The following is a 21,736-nucleotide window of genomic DNA, read 5'->3' as shown; positions in this document are numbered from 1 at the left end:
GATAATATCAAGGAAATAATATGCCCCTCGAAGAAATTGGATGATCCTAAAACAGGAGCACACTCAAAACAAATGGAGAAAATTCACAAGAATTTAAGGACAGAGGCGAAGGAAATGTAACACGTGCACCCATTAAGAATTTCCATCAGTAAATCCAGCTTTTTGTATGATGATACACGACAGTCGGATATATACACTACTGGTAGCCTATAATCTTCATGTTTCATTGTATGAGAAATATATTAGTACATTACCCTCATAAATATCTCCAAAACAATATTTTAAACGTTAAGAAATACTTGAATGACGAAATAAACTGAAGATAATAGTAAGGTTTTCAGATTCGATAGAAACGGGATCCTATCTGCAAAAGCAAAGCGTATCGCAATACGAAGCTTATTTAAAATCACGGTACGTTTTTACCAACCGACAGTTTCAGAAAACAAGATGTAGAAGGTAAAGAAAAAATTAAGAAATTTATGACGGCTATACACGAGGTAAATAATGAATATGATGTAAAACGTACAGAAATTACAATTCGCAAAGAGATGAGTTATACATAGATCCAACCTCTATTACAATGTTATAATATGCGGCTATCTCTCCATCCAAACCTCAATAAAATTCTATCATTGGCATTTACACATTTGAACAGGGGAAAGTCCAATTTGAGACACCCGAGAAAAACTTATATAATCGGGTTAATCTGAACTACTCTGGAAGCGCTTACATCATCTCCTTAACGATTACACGGACGATATGATCCGTAAAATTAACAACCCACTTAGCCGGGCCAGAAAAAAAAGGGTTCGTAATGGAAGGTTTGGGGAAACCTCACACGTTCCGAGAGAGCCGGAGATGGTTAATGCAGTTGATATTGTTATCTCCACCTCTTAATCACTCTAACCTTTTCCACCCCTGGTGATCAATTAACGACCAACCATTCTCACGCTCGACACACAGAGTGGCAACGAAATTTTGAAAATAATACACACCACAAAACTGGAAAAACGCAATCTCTGTAATCGGCGTCATCACCATAAAATCAACCGAATGACGTGCTTTCCAGGTAATTTGGGTGGTTTTAAATTGTATTCTCTCATGCCACTGACCTTCTACGTCATGACAACGACATTCAACTTTGCAAAATGGGATAATATTACCATTAATACGGGGTAAGTACCATCAAAGGTAAATTAATACAACGTGATTAAGTGAAGAGGGCATTTTAACTAAAAGAACCGATTTGAAACGCAGAATCATCTTCAGACGCCTAAAGATAAAATAAAAAGCCGAAATTCTAGACGTAAGTTCATAATGCTATTCATACTTTCCATTTAAAAAATAGGCAATTATTGTTGAATGCGGAAAATAAAGATACATTTACAAATATATTTTGCTCCCCTTTATTTCCTCGAAGGCTTTCAATATGGGAGAGTTAAAGGGATATGGAAACCTTTATAAATAGATTTCAAAATTTTTAGACAAAGAAAGCACAATGCATCCAACAAGCATTAAATTTCAGCGATAGGCATTAAAAATTCTGCAAGGTGAGAAATTCTTCCGCGAAAGGAAAATATTTTTATAATTCAGGAAAGAGCTCAAGGATCGGGAAAAAGACTAAAAAAATAATGGTTTCGCATCTCCAGGTACGGCTACTTCCCCATTGGCCCCTAGGGAAGCTCGAGCAACTTCCTTTGACACCGAAGTTAAGGAATCCCATTAGCGGCAATGAGGCTTGAGCCAGGATCAGGTTCCCGATGTGCCCTTCAACGTCTTCACGAAACCCATTCGGGAGGTGTGCGGTGAAAAACACGGGCGAAAAATGTTCATCGCATTAAAAGGAAAAAGAAAAATATCGCCGATCAATCACTCGGAATGGGCTTGCCAGTCGAGAGAGTGCGCAGTAATTTTTGCCTTAAGGAATGGGAGGGGAGACTTTCTAAAGACGGACTGCATTTAAGAGACACGGCATACAGGAGGAAGAGTTCTCGGGTTTCCAGCCGGGTCCAAGGGTTTTTCAGCATCGACGTTTCGATGGCGGACTTAGCCCTCGAAACGTCGATGCTGATAAACCCTTGGACCCGGCTGGAAACCCGAGAACTCTTCCTCCAGTCTATTCGCCGGGACAACCTTAGATCCTTCGACACGGCATACATGTTGAAATTAGGGATGAGTCGATTCCAAATTTCGATTCTCGATTCCATCGATTCTCGGCCACGGAATCGGAATCGACAATCGATCGCCTAATGCCAGGTATGGTATTTGGAGGAGGCGACGGGCCGCTTACATTATTTGCGCCTTGAGGAAAGGGTATGGAAGGAAGGGTGGAGAGAAACCCGGCGTCGGCATTAGCCTGCTCTTCACGAAAGGCGCCAAGGGGACCACGGCTTAACGTGCCATCCGACGGACGGAGTGCTGTCCTTTAAATGTCCTCCACGCCACATTCAAGTAGGGATCGGGCAGTCCCTGAAAATTCTCTGCCACTGCCAGGATTTGAACCGGAACCCACTTGGTGGGAAGCTAACACTCTAGCCACCACACCAACCCGATACCTCGCCTAATGTCAATATCTATTCCAGGAAGATAAATATTTTAAACATACTCTATAAGCTTGGGGCATCAAGGCCGCCACAAACCTGAGCCACTGTGCAGTGCGCATTATTACATAAGCAATTTGCGTCTGAAACAGTAAAAGTGATTACCATTTTATCAAATCTGAGAATATGTTACCATAAAATGAATTCGATATTTTGAATAAATATACTTAGTGGGCCACTTAATTGTCTTTGTTATCTTATTCTATCTGATTCTCAAATTTTAATGCCAGCAATACTAGAGACAAGTCGATATCCCGCCTGTTAACATGAATAAGAATCGATGAAATAGAGAATGGATTTGAAAGAATCGGAGTCGAAAAAAGTGGAATCGACTCATCAATATTTGAAATACATCGAGAGAATCTGGAATTTCTAGTGCCGTTCCCCGGACAGAGAAATACCCGAGAGTAAATCAGTATCTGGTGGCACCGCATCGGTGGTAGCCGGCTCTTAACGAAAGGCGCCATGAAGATTATAGCTAAATGTCCCATTAGACGGTTGGAGCGCTGCACTTGAAGTGCCATCCTCAAAGGACTTAATCCGGGATTGGTGTTCCCGAGAAAAATGCTTCTCCACCACCAGGACCCGAACGCGGAAGCTTGAGAAGGAAGGAGCCAGCCATCATGACATTGAACGATCCCAACCGATACTGATAACGCATTGCGCAACGCAAGCATAACAGAATAGCAGCATTTATAAACCCGTAGTACTTTATCTACACTTAAATTAGTTACGACAATATTTTCTAAAATCAATTTCTTTAAAATAAAATAAAAAGTTGAAACTAATGGTAACTATGGGGGTAAACTTTTCTCGGGATTTCCACCGGGTTAATGTTTTTATAACGGCCAACGTTTCAAGTACCGTCTCGGCACTCATCTTCAGGGCTGAATATTGATTTATTTAATGTTTGGTTGCTAAGTCTCATTGTTGTAATAAATTTAGTTAAATAAAAATATATATTAAAAAATAATAATAATAAAATAAAATACGATGCCAATTCTTTTATCGCACCTATATTAAACAGTCTAATTTCCTTATGTGGCCTTTTTATATAAATGAAGTTCTTTTTAATGGTAACTAGGTTTGGTAATAGCTTAGTAATGCCTCGTTCACATTACGATCGTCCGAGCCGTCGTCGGAACTATCGTGCATTCACATTACGATGGTTAAAACCTGTGCTGCGCTCTAGTGCTGACATCTAAAGTGAACAGGAAATTGACGGTTAGCAAAGCTGTTGAGGTATGCATGGACAAGATATTACTGTGCTCAACGTGTATTTACCGAATAATTTTTCTTCCGCCCATATTCTTCCTTCCTAGGACAAATCCGTGAAAAAAATAGAGCTTCACGAGCTTTTCGTCTTTCTCTTGTCGCTTCCGTATCCGGTCTCCCAGCGCCTAACCATCGTAAAGTGGCAACGTTCGGAACTACGTCAACTATAGTCAGGACTTGCATTCACACGGCTAGTTCGGTCAACTATCGTTAGGACGACGGCTCGGACGATCATAATGTGAACGGGGCATAACCTAATGTCAATAAATATGTGCAAAGGTAAGGTATGTCAAAATTTTTGTGCATTCTCTTCTTATTAAAAAAAAATATATTATTGTATAAAAAAAACTCTTTCGTAACATTTATTTATGTTACAGTACTGTATATCTTTGTATTTTATTTTGTTCTCATTTTTTCATTCAGAGCCTTGATGATGGTTTTAAATAAACTGAAACGTTGGCTAAACGCTTTTTGCATCATAAACATTTGACCTATACTCCAAGGATTATTTTATCATAAAAAATTGAGGTTTTTTTTCAATCTCTTGACCTCAATTTTTAGCGTTGATTAGTGTCTTGTATTGCAGGCCTTTAAGAATGAAATGTGAAAATGTTTGGCCAACGCTTCAGTACATGAGGTATACTTTCTTCAGGGCTTTCTTCAATCAATTTGATTTGTTTTGCAATGGATATGATTTAAAACAAAGTATATTCATTGCAAAAAGCCCTGAAGGAGGTATCAAAATATACCGAAACGTTGGCCATAACATTTTGAATTTAATTCTTCAAGTCCTACATTACCAGACTCTAATCAACGTTTAAAATTAAAGGCAATACCGATCCTGATTCGACTTGCCTCTAAATGGAAATAATTAATATCCCATGCAAGAAAAAAATCATTTAAGTTAGGGTATCTCATTTTTGTCAAATTCAAACGAAAATGAGAATCGAAATTAGAAAATAAAATTAGAACGGATTCGACTTTTTGAATCGAATTAAAATAGAATACAAAAATCAAAATTACGACTCTGAATTTGATAGATGCCGATATTTTTCACGCTGAAAAAATAAAAATGCATCTGCGCACGATTTAAAGTACTAATATGGCGCGTAATTAATACTGAACCGAGGTCATTACCAAGAAGGAAACTATTTATCTATTCGCCGACTGATAACTGAAAAAGTCTTCCAGTCGTAAGCTCATAAAAATGTTCCAGTTCTTCCAACACTCTCAAGAGAAAGTACACAACGAATTTTATGTATCGAAAGAGCCGGACAATGATAAAGGCGTTGCTAACTGTCATATTTAGATAACCAGCGGACTTCGATTTAAATAAATGAACGGGTAAATTGATTGATGAAATGGCCTGAAGTTTGAGGAGAACAAAATTCATTTCCTACTGCTACAACCATTGAGATATTTCATAGATTTTTTATGCGTACACAATACGTCAACGATGACCACTTGAAGCGAAGTAAACTCTTAATGAAACATATATTCTTCCTCAAGGGATAACACAATCCCAAGAAGAGAACCATGTTGTTACCCAACTCAAGCACCATTGAATTTGATGCTGGGAATCGCAGAATATTTGTATTGATAAAATGGTGATGGAAATCCGAAAATTCACGACAAGAAAAAAAGAGTCAAAACTGCAAAAGCGAATAACAAGATTGACTGACATACGTAACAAGGCACCTCTGGTACATTTCGGGCAAATAAAATTCACGATAAATACGGATGAATGAAATGTAGTCCGTGAAGAGTACTTACGATGATTGAGGTGTTGGGGCCACCACTCGCTCTGTAAAGAAAAAGAAAAAACCTTCATCAGATTGCTGATCCAAAAATCAAAAATCACCAAAATTACTCAATAAATTGACGGAACGGGTAAAAAAATACGCATAAAAAAGCCATACACATCTATAACCTACCCCGCAAGCCGCCTAAGAAGGCGTGTGGAGGGGGTGGTAATGATACCAGTCGTTTCCACATAAAAATCAAATGCTCAAACCAAATTACGGCTGGCATTTATTAAAGTCCTTTATAGTTCGGGCGAAAAACGAATTACCATACCTATACGTTCAGCAAAATAGTTCAATGATTCAACATATGAGAAAAAGTTGCGAATATATTAGGCTAAATCAATAAACACACTTCATTTATTGAATTACCCGTCGTTCTTTTAATCATCGATCGTGTTTACTAACTACAAGCAATTTGATCATGACTGGAACACGGGCAGGTCAGGGGCACCCCTGAATCCGTGATAAAAGCGAAATTTATCAAATTAATACTCATCCAAGCAATTAATGTAATGTTCTCCATGATAAAAGTGATCTAAAATTTTTCTTAGGAAAACAAAAAAGATAATTAACAACTGTAAAAAATTAGACAAAAGTTGACCAGAAATATATATCAAAAGATCAGCACACCCTGAAAAACCAGACCATTGTCACGAGATGTATCGTTATGCTATCATTTGAGACTTTATTTAGAGCCGGTGAAACAAAAAGACAACCATCAATAAAAAAGCGTAGCTCTTGGTTTACTCACCTCTGCAATGAACCCTCAGGTTTTACGCAACACAGAGAGAGTTTACGAAAATAGCGTTTTTCGCACAAACAATCGCGAATAACACATGCTTCACAAGTGCGGGCGAAAGCAATGACAAAGAAGACAGAAAAAAACCATCGTGAACGAAGCACAATGCATCCCACAAGAAAATGATATGCAAGTCTTGCACTCGTGTCGTCTCGAAATCTTTCGCCACAATAAACCGCGACTCCCATCTTATGCAACAACGGATCCTCCGCCGTAAGCTCTCGCTATTGATCCACACAGGGCGAAGTTGGAGCAGACCTTCTCCTAATCATTATCAAATATTACAACGGAGTGAATTTTACAAAGAATGAAGAAAATGAGATGGATCGACCGAGTAATGAGGAAGTAATGAGGAAGTGCTAAGGAGAGTGGGAGAAAAAAGAAATCTGCTAAAAACCTCAAGGTGAAGATGGGACAACTTAGTTGGCCATATAATGAGACATGATGGCCTGATAAAAAAAAAACATTCGCAGAAGCACAGGTGGGAGGGAATGAGGGCAAGGAAAGCCCCGAATGGTTACATAGAACATGTTCCTACAGGATGTAAGAGAGAATAAACAGTTCGCTATGATAAGGCTAGAGGTTAAGAGAGAGGATTGGGGAGCTGCGTCAAACCAATCTTAGGATTGCTGACTAATAACGATGATGATGATGATGATAAATCGCTACACTTAATTTATGGTTTGGTTCAAAATCCCTAAGAGATAGGGATTATACGCTTATTAAATTTCCAAAGGAAATAATACAGCAGTTCCATCTTCTTCCCTTAAAAATCTAGCTGAATCGTTTTTGTGCAGAGGAGAGGCTGGACGGATCAAACATAAGAGAGGGAAACCTGAAAAAAAAACTGGAACGCTTCGAAATCGCAGAGGTTAACCATTTATAATACAGAAAATCCCTTAACCCCTTAATCCCTTAATCCCTAAGGGATAACATTAGTCCCATTAACAATAGCAGATGGGAGCGAAGAGGGTAAAGGATATTATTGACTGCTTATGAGATGCTACAACATAAAATAATGATGGGTACGAAAAGGAAAACTTTCACATTGATTTACAAGAGGTTAGCGACAGCCAGAAGGACCAAAAAGCGAATGAGATGAGTAAGATTGCTAAGCGTCGGAATATAAGAATAGGATTCAAAATGATTGGATTTGTGATAAAACACCGCGTAGGGAAAAACTGAAGGTTGAAAATTATTATGCAAAGGCAATTGCAATGGTATTGATTTATTGGTAAACATTCTCTAATGTTGGTCACGCAAAGATTACAACTCTCTAAGAATAACTGATATCTAATTAAAATAATTAGACGATTCGTAGTTCCCGCTACGGATTTTAAGACAAACATTCCGGAAGAATTGCGAATTTACCCATCCCAGAACAGTTTGCGAGGTATAACGTGGGTTTAGACGCGAGTCCAGACAATAACCTCGGTATCAAGCAAACTTTCAATTAAAGCATATGAGGACGGAAGAACGGTTTCATTGGTATTGATTTATCGGTAAAAATTCTCTTACGGCGGTCACGTTAAGATTACCACTCTCTAAGAATTACTGAGATCCAATTTAAATAATTAGACATTTCGAGTTCCCAGAACGATATTTAAACACGCATATTCAGCAAGAATTGCTCCTTTACCCATCCCAAAACGGTTTGCACGGTATAATGTTGGGGTTAGACGCGAGTTCAGACAATCACGATGGTATCAAGCGACCCTTCAATTCAAGCATAGCAAGGATGGAAGAACGGTTTCATTTCGCTTTCAAAACATTCCTACCGGCGTATAATGGTGACAAAGAAACGGGGAGACGACCACCCAGCAAAGCCGTGAGAGACACCTCAGACGCCCTTCGATCGCTACCCGAGAGATAGAGAGAGATAAAAGAAATAAAAAATGAATAAAAAGCAAATAGCGACCCTTCTTGCTGCCTGCCTTTTCCTCCAACGAAGCACCATCCTCCCCCACCCCCACGACCCCTAGTAAATATATACTACGTGCAATCCCCCACTTCTCGACAGGTACCCTATCTCGAGGCTCCCGAAAACCGCTGTTTCGCTGCTGAATAAAAGATTGCCCCCCGCTCGAAAAGGGGGGGAGACTTGTTTAAACTTCTGTTGACTGCAGGATTGCCGAGAGTGTCTCTCGGCTTAGAGGTCGGCTGCGCACAGAACTGTAATTCGCGACCCGTGGAGCGCCGCTGGTTAAGTTTCCCCCGCACGCAATGAGAGCAAATAGGCAAGCGGGCGACACGCCGCCATCTCGGGGAAAACTTTTGTCGGACGGCGACGGGGAGGAAGTGAGGGCATCCGAAATTTCGGAGACTGGCACTCAACCGCAATTTCGCCTTAGCGCCGTTACAGAGCGCCCACAACGCTGCACGGTACTACGCTACAAAACCGCCTCTCGGCAGTGAACGCTAGACAACGACAAATGATATGCATAAACTACAGTAGCTTAATTAAGAAGCTCGGATATCACGCGCCCTGGGTTAACGTGTAGAAAATGAAACCCGAAGATTCAAGCGAGACGGACTGGAATTATTCCATACTGAATTAAATACTTGTAATTACATAATCGTGGAAAATTGAAAGCATTTATGTCAATACGAAAAAAATAGATGCTTGGATACTTAAAATACTTATTTTCATAGACATATTGATAAGGACGTGATATGGTAGAATGCAACGAATACAATAATTGCTTTTCTCAATTTTGCGAGGATACGAAACATAATATCGGCCGGTTTCGATGTATTATATGATGTATAAAATGCTTAGGGGTCACCAATACTCGGGATCTCTCGTGGAATAAACACATATGCCAAGTATGCGGGAAAGCTAACAGTACACTGGGATTTGTACAAAGAAATCTCGTCAAATGCTCGGTAAAGGTGAAAGGAGTAGGCAACCTGACTTAAGTAAAGCCTCATTTGGAGTATGATGCTCGCGAGTGGGACCCTAATGAAGGAGAACTGACATATGAAATCAATAGAGTGCAACGCAAGGCGGCCAGATTCTCGATGAGTTATTACGATAAGAAGTGCAGCGTTTCTAATGTGTCAGGCGAGTTGGAAAGACAATCTTTTTAGGGGCGTTGAGAAAAGCATTGACTAAATTTAATAAATAAATACAGAAAGGATTTTTTTCTCAGACCACATGAAAAATATCTTCCGTTTAGAATCGTAATATGATATACGTGATTACGATACGAAAATAAAGGAAATAGACTGCAGAACATACATCTTTAACAATACACTTTTTCCTCGAACTATTAAAGATTAAATCCCTAGATAGATTTAATGACGTTACTCGCTTGGACGACTCATTGCATGTTCTTATTTTTTCCACTATTCTAACCTTGCATGGATTTATTATTGGAATTACGAACCCTTGGCAAGTTTTACCTTTGTGTGAATGTACGCGTATTCTAAGTTGTAATGCGTAAAATTTTTTTGACCGTGAGGTGCGCATGTAGGGATCTTCTTGCATACTGCATGATGGTGATAGGTCACCTCCTGCCATACACCCTCAAGATCCTTGCAAGATGTAACGCAGATGTAGATGAGCAGTTAAATTACTCTGAGGGCTACGCTGATGGAGAAATGACTCACCGGCGAGGAAATAAAAAAGAAAGTTACTTCACCAAAGGTGGCTTTTTTTATGGGGAGAGACTTAATAGGGGACACGAGGAGAAAAAATTCCACATACAGAGCTTATGTTGGAGCAATGTTTAAAACGTGAATCTTGCGGATGGATGATGATGATCAGTTGGTGCTAGGCGCCAGAAAAAGGTTGCAGAAGGTTCAATAGACCGGGAGAGTGAAGAAAGAGTTTTCTCAAGGGTGGGAAAGGGAATAAAAGCAATGAAAGAAATAGGGAGAAGAGGGATAGGGGCTATGACAAGCATTGAATCCGTATTGGACGGAGGGGGTTCGGAAAACGGGGCGAGGTTGATGCGAAAAGGATTAAATATAAGAGATGAGGAGAGGTATGACTTTCCTAGGCCTGAAGAATGGGACAGCAAAAGACTTAAAAGCCTGGGGATGAGGTATATTGAAGCCTTAATTCCTCCAACGATAAAACATATTTTAGAGCAGTAATACTTAAAAAAAAAAATTGAAATGCATTATTAATGTGGGTGTCTTCGGAGTCGCCAATGACACTAGACCTCCATTTCCCATTAGCTATGATCTACTTACAGTTAATTCCGAACAAGTCTTTAGCGACAAGTGATCCTTACTTCCCTAGCTGAGCTAAAAAATCTAACACCAAGAACATCGCTGGCGATAAATAGTCGAAGATACACAGAGGTGAACTTCCTTCCCCCGCGGATGAAAACTATTTCGTGGATATAGAGGAACCCCAACAACATAGACACATATGTGAATGTAACCGACTTCCGAGGAAATCCATTCTTTTTAACCCTTTCAAACCCTGCATTTCTTCCTAGTAAAAACAAATTTTAAGACAATTTACTTTTTAAAACGTATATGTTTTGAACTTAATTATCATGGTATTTACATATGAACATGACCACTTAATTCTAACGACACCAAATAACTCGTGGTTCAGGTCTATCTTTGGTGGAGCTGAAAATGCACATTTAAAAAAATAACAAATCCTCAAATTCGATGTTACTTGGAAGCAACGCTGGGTTAGAAAAGGTTGAATGCAAGCCTTGCGCGATCCCTCACAGAACAACAGAAAATCAAATCTCAAAGTAGGATGCCTGACAGTAGGTTATTCCCTTTTGCTAGGCTGAAACCTCCAATACCATACTTAAAGCTAATTCGACAGAGCATTCACCGGTATCATCTGTGAAACCAAGACAACCTCCATCCCACGAGAATAAAAGGATGCTGATCAACAAAGGAGCTATCGGTCAACATTCCCGTTAAAATCGCAGCAAAGGAGTGCTTGAGACTGAAGCGCACGACCTATGAGAATGCGATTAGCCTCGGTCAACGCAAACCACTGGACTGAGCCACTCTCCGTTTCCGTAAGGCACCGAGAAAAATAAAAAGGATGCGGAATGCATTCGGACTGCGAACTGAGTTACGGATCCCGGTAAGTACCTTCGATTCAGCAAAACAAAGCATGGCTTCACGCAGGAGGGGCGGGAGAAACAAGTCCCTCGGCTTCTTATTGACATTCCGTCTGTGCATCATCCCCGCGCGCCCCGCTCCCACGCCAAAACGGACGGTTACGGAGTTACGACGAAACAAATGAATATCTCTCCCCGCGCACGCACACACTTCGCGGCACGGTATCGCAACGCTCGCCATCCATCCATCCCGTGGCGAACTTGGAAAATACGGCGGAATGGAACGCTATGGTAGGGAAGGAGAGATATAGAGAGAGCCCCGATGGGGAAGAAAAGAAAGAAAGAATCGCGCGGCAAGGGCCCCCGGGGGCCCTTAATTGCGAAAAAAAAATCGCGAAAATAAAAATATCCTCCTTTTTTCTCGCCATCGAGCGGAGGTACACGAATGAAAAGTGGGGTGGAAGGCGAATAGGAAGAACAGCAACGAGAAGAGATTGGTGGGGGGTGGAGGCCCGCAGAACGAACGGCGAGGGTTAGCGGGAGATGGAAAAGAGGTAAAAAAATATGAAAAGAGTGCATCGCCCATGAAGAGCTCTTGTGCTGTGCCGGGATTACACATGGGAGAGCGGGGTTCGGAGCGAGTGGATGAGGTATATAAAACTGGAAGAAGAATACACTGCTCCCAGCCCAACCCCTCTTTCCCTTATAAACGTCGAAGAAGCAGCCAGCCGTGAGGCCGAGAGAAAAAAAATGAAATAGCAAGGTTGAGATACAAATCAAAAAGAGTAAAAACGACGGACTTAGCAACGACAAAGGCCGAACCTGAAAAGTCACCACCATAGAAAAACTTAACATTTAAGTCGTTGAGCCTTGTGGAAGCACCGGTACATTCTTAAACTTCTTAAAAATATGTGAGGCATGTGGGGTATAATTATTACCTGTAGATGAACAACACGCTGTAGCATAGGTTGTATTTTCAACAATACTTAAGTATTTAGAGTACATGCGGTGAAAAAATGCAAGATCTCATAACCAGGACAAAACTTCGCAATTTCGTTGATTATCGAATCAACACGATAAAATACCCCAATGTGAAATAAAACTGGTCAATCATTGTAGAACATTCTTGGGTTTTATTACTATCCCTTGATCATCCATTGCTAGTAATTTCTTAGGGCTATCTTGCACAATCTTCCCCACAGTTCAAGTTTTTTTTCTCCAATATTCCCCACGCCGGACAAATCCTATTCTTGCAATATCAATTTTAAAACCCTCACATTCCCTAATAAAAGCTTCCGAAAAACTCCAAATTATCATTTCGAATACCTTTTTCCTTGCACATTCCATAAAATCTACACTTATTTTTTCGCTTAAAAACTCATTTTAATGTTTGAGTACGGTCAAACATTTAAGAAACGGAAATGAGAAAACAAAACGAGGAACCTATATTGGCGCACGCGCCGAAAAAACGGCAGCGGATTTTTTTCGAAACACGCGACAAATAGAAATGAGGAGGAAGGGAAAATAAAACGGGAGAGTAAAAATGAGACAGAATGATCCGAGGACGAGTGGAAGACATTTTCGCGCCGGAAATGCCCGCGGCGTTCCCGGGGAATGAAACGCACGCTATCGGGGACGACTCTAGACGACGAGGAGGAAGCAGAATAAAAAAAAACCTTGATGATGAGAGACAGGCGAAAAGACAGGGAAAAGGAAAAAAATGATAATGATGGATAAAACCTCCACGCTTAAGGGACGAGGACTCGCGGAAATACTCCAACTCTGTTCCACCCAGAATACAGACTACTAGGACTCTTCTCCAGGACGACATGGAGCGTAAATAATAATTATTAAAATAGAGATTTCAACGGGAAACGAATAATCCTTCATTTTCACGAAAATAAAATAAAATGCTCTTCTACATTCACTAAGGATAAAAAATCTGGACTTATCATGCTACACAATCTGGATGTTAGAATTGAATAACAGTTGCCGGCCTCGGTGGCGGCGGTGGCGACCTTGCCGAAGAAACAAAAGGTCGTGGGTTCGAGTCCCATCTGGGAAGGTAAACCCCATCCAGGGCACTATTGTTCGTTGAATTGTTGAATAAACCCCGATGTAAAAGGCCATCGTTCAGTTCAGTGAGATGGAACCAAATAGATAGATATTTTACAAAGGCTGTAACTGCAATTCAGGCCCAAACACAGGAAAATGGTTGATACAGCTACAATTACACTATTCTTGAGAAAAAGAGGGTCTAGCATAAGTTAATAGACCATTTAGCGGGTCAACGCCGCGGATGAAGAAACGGAAAAGCTCCCGAAAGATAAAATGGCGCGAATTTGTTGACAAAATGGCGCACATACTCCTCTCGGCGGCGCAATGCCTGTTGTCGTTACGTGGAGGAGGGCAAGAATAAACAACTTAATAGCCTTCGCGAAGAAGGGAAGGGGCCTCATCCCCGCGAGGTCTTAGGGAAGAAAGGCATTGCGACACGCGGAGACCGTAAATGGAGCTAATCTGAATTTAAGGAGCGGGGAGAGGGAAGACAAAAGAGACGGCATGTGGCAATCGTCGCCTCTTCGTTCACGCCCCGACCCTCCGAGAGGCCTCCTCGACCGACTCCTTCTGAAGCTTATGTCACACGGGGGCGATCTCTGTAGTTGCCGCTTGTGGCGAGGGGCCGCCAACTCATGCAGTCGTCAGGGGCGTGTCAAAAGTAATCCCTCATAGCTACTTGATTACCGATATGAAAACTTGATTGATGCCAAAATGATCACATGAGTGCTCCAATTTATACACGACTACGGATGAATAAAAAAATCTCGTAAATTTCACATAAATGAGTATAATAACGACGTTTCGTCGCAGTGCGACATCGATTGGTGCAAATGAATGTAACAGGAAGAGTATGTAACATTCCTGTATCCTTTATTTGAACCTGACGATGTACGACGAACACTATATACTTTTCCTGTATTTGCATCTGTAGATGTCGCACAGCAACGAAGCTGGTCGTTAATCAATTCATTTGTGAAATTTACCATGGATTCAACACGAAGCAATTTTACCAAGTCACGCCTCAAACTACCAATGACTATGATGCTACAGAAGAACGATAAGGATCAAATGGATCGACCGAGTTAGTAACGAGGAAGTATTAAGAAGCGAGGAGAGAAGCCTCGTGAAAACCTTGATAAGAAGACTGGACAACACACAGTACACATCTTGATAAATGATGGCCCGATGAAGACAACCGTCGAGGGACAAGTAGATGCCAAAGTCGGAAAAGGAAGACCTCGAACAAATACATATATGTAAATGCAACAGTTAAAGGAGGATGTGAAAGAGATGAAATACGTCGATGAGCGAAAATATTATCTGATAAGAGACTTGAGTGGAATCCTGGGTCAAACCAATCTTAGGATTTTTGACCACTGATGATAAATAATTTTAACATGATTAACACCATTTACAGCTTATAATTTGAAAATACTTTAACAGAAAAAATATGAACGAGAAGTTCAAAGAAAATTATTCAACAATAATCGATGATAAAAATATTAAAGAACAAAATTTTAATGTAAATGTATAAGGAGTATGAGGCGATTACGTATGCTAATGAACGTTATAGTTATGTACCAAAAGTAAATTAACACTATTATTACCGTTGATAAGGTTAAATCGATGAGACTGCTGAAACATTTCCTCTCTTCGCCGGCTGCTAAAAAGCACGAATAACGTTCGGGTAAATATTTGCCAATTAAAATAAAAAGACCTAAAAAAATTAATAGTTTCCAGGTCGGATTAGTTGAAGAGAAATGGTGGAGGCTTCTACATTGATTTGCGGAGAACTAGCTTCGTAGGATACATAGAACACACTAGGTGAAAGTATAAAACGAAAAAAAGCCGAGTCCGAAATCAAAAGAGTTGAACCAATCATCATAACACCTAAAATAAATCCATATAAACTAAGCATACAAATTAAATGTTACCAGAATGATTACGATAAGCCTTTTTCATTTTTCTAGGGCCACAAACCTTTCGCACAATTGGGACTGAGATGAGTACTCTAAGCTCTTTTTTTACCCCTAACAACGATAAAAATGTGAAGAGTAATCCCGAGACAAAAACAATGCGCTAGTTTGGGTTTCGCGTAACTGTGAAAATGGTTTCTCGGTAAAAGGGGATAACGGCAAAAAATTGAGCTACGATAAAAAATAAATAGGAAATACGACGAAACTTGAATGCGGCAGGGGTGGAAAAGCAATTCCTTTTTTTTCAAATTTTCAATTACGGCAATTTGTTAATGCTACACAGATCACAAAGTTGAAACCCTACAGTAATGGGCAGTCGCCCGCAGATAGTTACAACAGTCACGAAGATGCGTGTTCTTTTACTTCGTGGAGCATTAATCGTATAAAAATGCACTCTCCGTATGAGTGAACCAGTTTTCTGGGGCGTGCAGACCCACAATACAAACAGTGAGTACCATGAATATTTGCAATAAGACCATATGGAAATCGCATCGAGAATAATACTAACACTAAAAAAATTAACAACTCCTGCCGGATAATTCTAAAGATAATTCCTACTGAAGAGTTTCCTCTTCGGCAATTCTCTAGAAAATTTTTTAAGACGTTAATTACTGAATCTACTACGAATTTTTGCAACCAACTATTATTCGACACGTCCTTTCCCTTCTTAAAAAGTGTAGTTTTTAACCATTCCTTTACCTCGCCACATACATAGAATGTACAATGCGATTACAAGCGGTAGGAATAGCTACTGAAAAAATAGCTGTTCCACCCACACATATTTACTAATTTTTACTTTACATTGGTAACTGGAGTGAATGTTATTCTACCGTTGGATTCGCTTGGTAGCAAACAAAGCATACATAATTTTTAAAATATCTAAATTAATTATAAAATGAAGTTTTCCCAAGCACAAATAATTTAACATTCTATTTTGAAACCAAAGTTAACCTTCTTGGTAAAATTTCCCACCAGCATTTGAACCCATTAAAATCTCTTCCGATCTTCACCTGGCCCCTTTTCCCGTCACATATATGTATATATTTTGAACATTTATCCCACTAATTTGAACCCATTTAACATTCCAACCTTTTGCAAAAAAAAATTAAAAAATGCTTCGAGGAGACACTTATATCCCTGAATCGACGACCATGTTCGCGAACTATGAAAATCTGCGACAGTGTTAAGTTTCTACGAGCCTCCTCTGATACGAGGAAAAAATATTTACATACAGAGTATACTGTCCGTACACATGTGTTCTCCGCCCAAGGCTCCACCCGAGATTCTACCCCTCCACCTACGAAATAATTATTTGCTTCTTGAACATTATCCCTTCTATGCGTTGAATACTCCCTGGGTATTACTTCTGTAGATGAGCTAAATCGATGGCATTGGCAAGGAAAAATTTCACTATAGGCCCGAATTACTATCATAACAAATTCACCTTCTGTACAATAACCTCCAGTGCATGCACGTGACTACTGGAACTGCGCAGATGTGGATAACTAAACATTCATTTCTAGAAGGGCATCGCGTGCCGAATCACACCATAAAGTAATCGTCAACGGAATGTGTACTAAGTAATAAAGGGTACTAGACCTTTCCCATAGCTTATCGTGAGTATAAATATTACGCTCACGAAGATTACCGACTATCATACCCGATAGATCAAAACGGCATTATTAGCATCTCTCACGCCACGCCGTCTCCAGAATTGACGTCAATATCAACGAAGTACTCATAACTCCACCGTGAAGGTAGTGTGTTGGGCCAGAAGCCTTTAATCATGTCATGTTACACTCAAGATAGCCGTAAAAGGAATGAATGAATGCAGTAGGGGGAAGCAATAGGAAGTGTGAGCGTGGCTTGCTCCAGTTCCCTTACGGAAGCTTCACATGAGCGGAAAAAAATGAGTAGGCATGAGTGCAGTAATTATGTTCCTGCAATTGACGCTTACATTCTATGAGCAGAAAGGAGTCAACAGGTAACACTTTACGGTTTCTGACCGTAATTCGTGGCTAGGAAAAAAATGCGAAGGCTCATTCACATGAAGAATTATAATACTCTTAAAAGTACTGGTCGTTTGATTCGCATTTAGTTCTTCGAATCTTCTATTTACCTGATTTACCACGTGAGGGCGCGTAGCATTGCATTCCAAGCATTATACGTATAGAAATCCACAGCTCTAGATGAGGACAGTAGAGAAGGTTTTCATGCCAGTTAGGTAGTTGTTAATAAAATGTCCCGAAGAACTGGATCAGAAATTAATGGAAAATAATTTCAAGTGTAATAAAAGGAGAAGCTTTGCAACATAAAATGATAAATCACCCCAATAAGAATTTTAACACGTCTCCATGCAGCATTGAGGTTGCATTAAGTTAAAGTTAAATTGTGGTAAAAGATAAAGCAGTAGGAGCAGTTTATATCTGCAATTGCGTACAATATATAGTATGTAGTAGCAAAATGGAGCACCTTAATGGATTATTAATTCAGATCCGTTTTAGTTTCTGTAAATGTTAAATAAAATCTACACTACGCGTCGTAAAAAAAAACATTACCAAAAAGTATGCTCTCCATGAGTAATTAAACTTCAGTCTAATCGAATGATACCGAGGAGATACGGATGTCTCCAACTGTCACTTTTGAAATTGGAATGGAAAATGGAAATAAATTTTGAGAAATTTTTCATGTTTAGTTCTGTTCTCGCTACATATCCCACGTCTAAATGAAACCATCCACAACCGGGAATATAAAATATTATCGTTAAAACGTCGTAAATTGTATCAATAAAGGTGTAAATACATGCATTTGAACTAAGTTTAACAAAAACGGAAAAAATCACTGGTACGAATTTGAATTCTAAAAATGATAATACTTTTTTCAAAGAAATAGCATGCACTTGTTTTTCGCCCCAAGCATCTAGTTCTGCCGATGAGACTACAGGAATTTAAATCCATTTTAAAGAAAAAACACGTTAAAACATATATATTTTTTAGGAATCAATGCCAAACTATTAAATTACGCCTACAAGGGCACTTCTAAGCGGGAAGTAGTACAAATAAACGCCTACTGTATCACGCCTTTGGTCGACTCCGAGAGGAAAAATAAACCCCGAACAGGATACAAACACTCGACTCGCGCGGGTGTCAGGATGCACTGGAGGGCCTATCAGCGCCGCTTTGCACGAGTCACTTTTCGGACGAACGGAGGTCACACTACGACCGAGATCTCTAATAATAGCCGGCTAAGAGCCACCAGAAACATCGTCGTACGTTAACGCGGGTGGGGTAGCAACCACTGAGCCTACAATAAAATTCCAATCTGAAATCATGAGAACAATTCCGTTACGGGAACAAATAATTGACAACTACAACGAAGGAGTAAATAGCTGTTACAGGTTGCTGATTGTAGAGGACCGTCGATTGTCATTTTTCGTTCACCCATTTAAGGTCGCTTCCGAAAAAACGATGTTACCTTCACCAAATAAAGAGACAGAATATTACGCCAAATTCATTTCATCAAAGGAAGTTTAGCAAGTAAAAAGCTAGTGATGACACTAAGTTGACATAGTATTCCATCTATTTACACATAGAAGATAAGATCGTACGCACTTTTGGATTCCATCTTCGACTTAAGGTTGTTACTTGTCTACACAAGATTATCTTTTTCATCAACTGACCGCTTCCAATCAACAGTGTAAAATGGAATCTGAAACGTTTGATTTATGTTTAGTAGCCTAGGTTCTTTTTACCGACTTAACTCTTTCACTTATCAGATCTCATCCTTATCCTACTTTTATCCGTTTGACTAATGCCCTTGCTTTCCCATTAACCCAACATCCTTTTTTTCTGTTTGGCATTAAATGATCTACCAGTAGCCAGCCACTCGAAATATTTAATATATAAATACATTTCAGCATTCAAGCATGTGCTTAAGCAATCAGCCGTCTCGTGCATGAATCATATGGTAACATGATACAAAATAGAATACCACAATACTGGCTCAATTATTCAAGTGCCTAACCTCTTCTAAGGAGAAGCCATTAAAAAATTATTTTTTCTACCATTATTAACATAAAAAAATTGAGGATGACACGCATACGCTTATGGCTCAGTGCTACAATCTCTTATGAAATGTTCATCAAACAAAAAAATTATAAAAGCTACCCTTGGTTAATAGCAACAACGCAGAACTGTAGTAGCTATTATTTTCGAACCCTTCCAGCACATGAAATGCAAAAATGTGCTCATTCTTTCTGAAAATGTGTCGAACCCTCAAACCAGGCGAGCCAAGAGAACGCCCAGAAGGTAGGGGGAAGAGAACCGTGTCCGGGAAATAAAGAAATTAAAACGGAGCTCGCGAATCGAAGAAGACAAACAAACGGAGCATGTCAACGAAAAAAATCGTGGATCACGCAAGCAACATCTGCTGAAACTCAAGGGGACTCACCGACAAGACACCAATGGGACATTGTCAGAGGAAAATGGACGAAACTGGGACAATCCTGTGTAAAAAGATGAATTATTAAATGGACAAACAAGACTGTACGTGCCCCCTGGCCAAAGGAAGGGAGATGGCTGACAAACACCCCTGTTCATGTTCAGCGGGTACCAACACGAAAGCGGAAAAACCACGGTAAAAGAATTATTACCATGCAGGTACTGTATACTGGATACTTAGGTTTATACGGAAAGGCAATATTCCTCCTGACTCAACTAATCACTTCTGCATGTCCTCGTTCTCAAATTGCATTTACACTGATGGTAACATAACTAGCTTATTAAACGCCGAAAATAAACAAGAAGGATACCCAGAACGTTAATAAAAAATACTTCATTTCGTACCCAACAAGTTTTCAGCAAATTATAGAATGAAACGTCGCAAAACGAAACTAGAATTGAAGAAGGTTAAGAAAAATATAGACCTGCGAGCAAATACCGGGAGAAAACACTTCCGTTAGCACAAGATAAATCAACACTACCGCACCACCGCTGAAAGGAGTGGGCGCAACATGCGTTTTGAAGACTGAAAGGGTAAAAATGTCGAGCAAAGGAAAAATCTTTCCGGAATTGACACTAAACCGACCTCAATTAAATCACCAAAAACTTAGAAAAAAAATGGTTCAATGTAAATGAGTCATTGTGTGCTTAACGAACACGTTTTCATATCGATGGTCAAATATACATGTCCTGAGCGTCACTATAAAAGCTCGTACTTAAAATACCTAATTCATGCAGGGAGGAAGTTCATGATAATTATGCTGGACTTTCATGAACAAATAATACCTAACCCAACAGACTGTGACGAGCGATTCACGCATAGCAACAGGGCAACGCCCATCCTCTCATTTCATTAGTAAGCTACCGAGTTTTCAATTGCCTTCATCACCGCGTGCCATAACATTTCAACCGCTATACGCTACTCCCGACAGTTTCAACATCATCAAAACAGATGCCATGATGATTACGGACGCAATTCCATACAATGGATACGGAAGAATCGACGTGCGCTTACAACCAACGCTTACGGATTCTCATGGGAAGAGCAGGAGCAAGAATAATTGATGAAATGAAGAGAGACGGAATGAAATCGAGGAATAACACACGCTATTCTGGACGAGGCAAATATTTTTTCTCCATTCCCTTCACACCTCCCTCAACCGGTAGATTACTGCCATTGATAAACAGTAACAGACTTTTAACTGAGAAACGTTGGGCTAACCACAGGGATTAAAAAAAAACTTTAATACCGAGCATCGCACTTCACGAGTTGATAATTGCTAAGAGGCGGAAAACGCTATGCAAAATACAACTTATATTCAAAAGCTGGCCATAATTACACTTCTGCTCTTAGTTATGTAGTAAGCAAGAAAAACGATAAAATCAGACAACAAACATTCGAATAGCTAGTTCCTGAACACCTCTAGTCTCAGCCACTACACTACTAGTCCAGCACTACTCTCTTAGTGCCGTTCCGTAGAGGTTTTATAGAGATAACATGACCATCCTGGAAACAAATGTGTTTCGACAGTTTAACCATGGCAGCCAGATATGACAGACAGAACAAAGATGTAATTTTTGGAGGCTGATGTTTCACTTCATTACATGGCGCCTGGACGAAGTACAACGCCGGCTATTAAATTTTGAATAAGGAGAATCGTCTCAGGAAAATAACA

General features: G+C 39.8%; 1 protein-coding gene across 3 annotated transcripts in view; it reads right to left on the bottom strand.

The window, feature by feature from the left end:
* LOC124162419 (protein PRRC2A-like) overlaps positions 1 to 21,736 on the bottom strand; it is a 189,263-nt gene that overhangs the window by 47,249 nt on the left and 120,278 nt on the right. For all 3 annotated transcript variants that reach the window (XM_046538949.1, XM_046538951.1, XM_046538952.1), the window contains one exon: positions 5,649 to 5,679. In XM_046538949.1, coding sequence (XP_046394905.1) covers positions 5,649 to 5,679 — 31 coding nt within the window. The remainder of the gene's footprint in view (positions 1 to 5,648; positions 5,680 to 21,736) is intronic.

Source organism: Ischnura elegans, chromosome 7 (assembly GCF_921293095.1).
Source record: "Ischnura elegans chromosome 7, ioIscEleg1.1, whole genome shotgun sequence".
In the NCBI taxonomy this organism is placed as follows: domain Eukaryota; kingdom Metazoa; phylum Arthropoda; class Insecta; order Odonata; family Coenagrionidae; genus Ischnura; species Ischnura elegans.
This window is presented reverse-complemented; position numbering and strand designations above follow the sequence as displayed.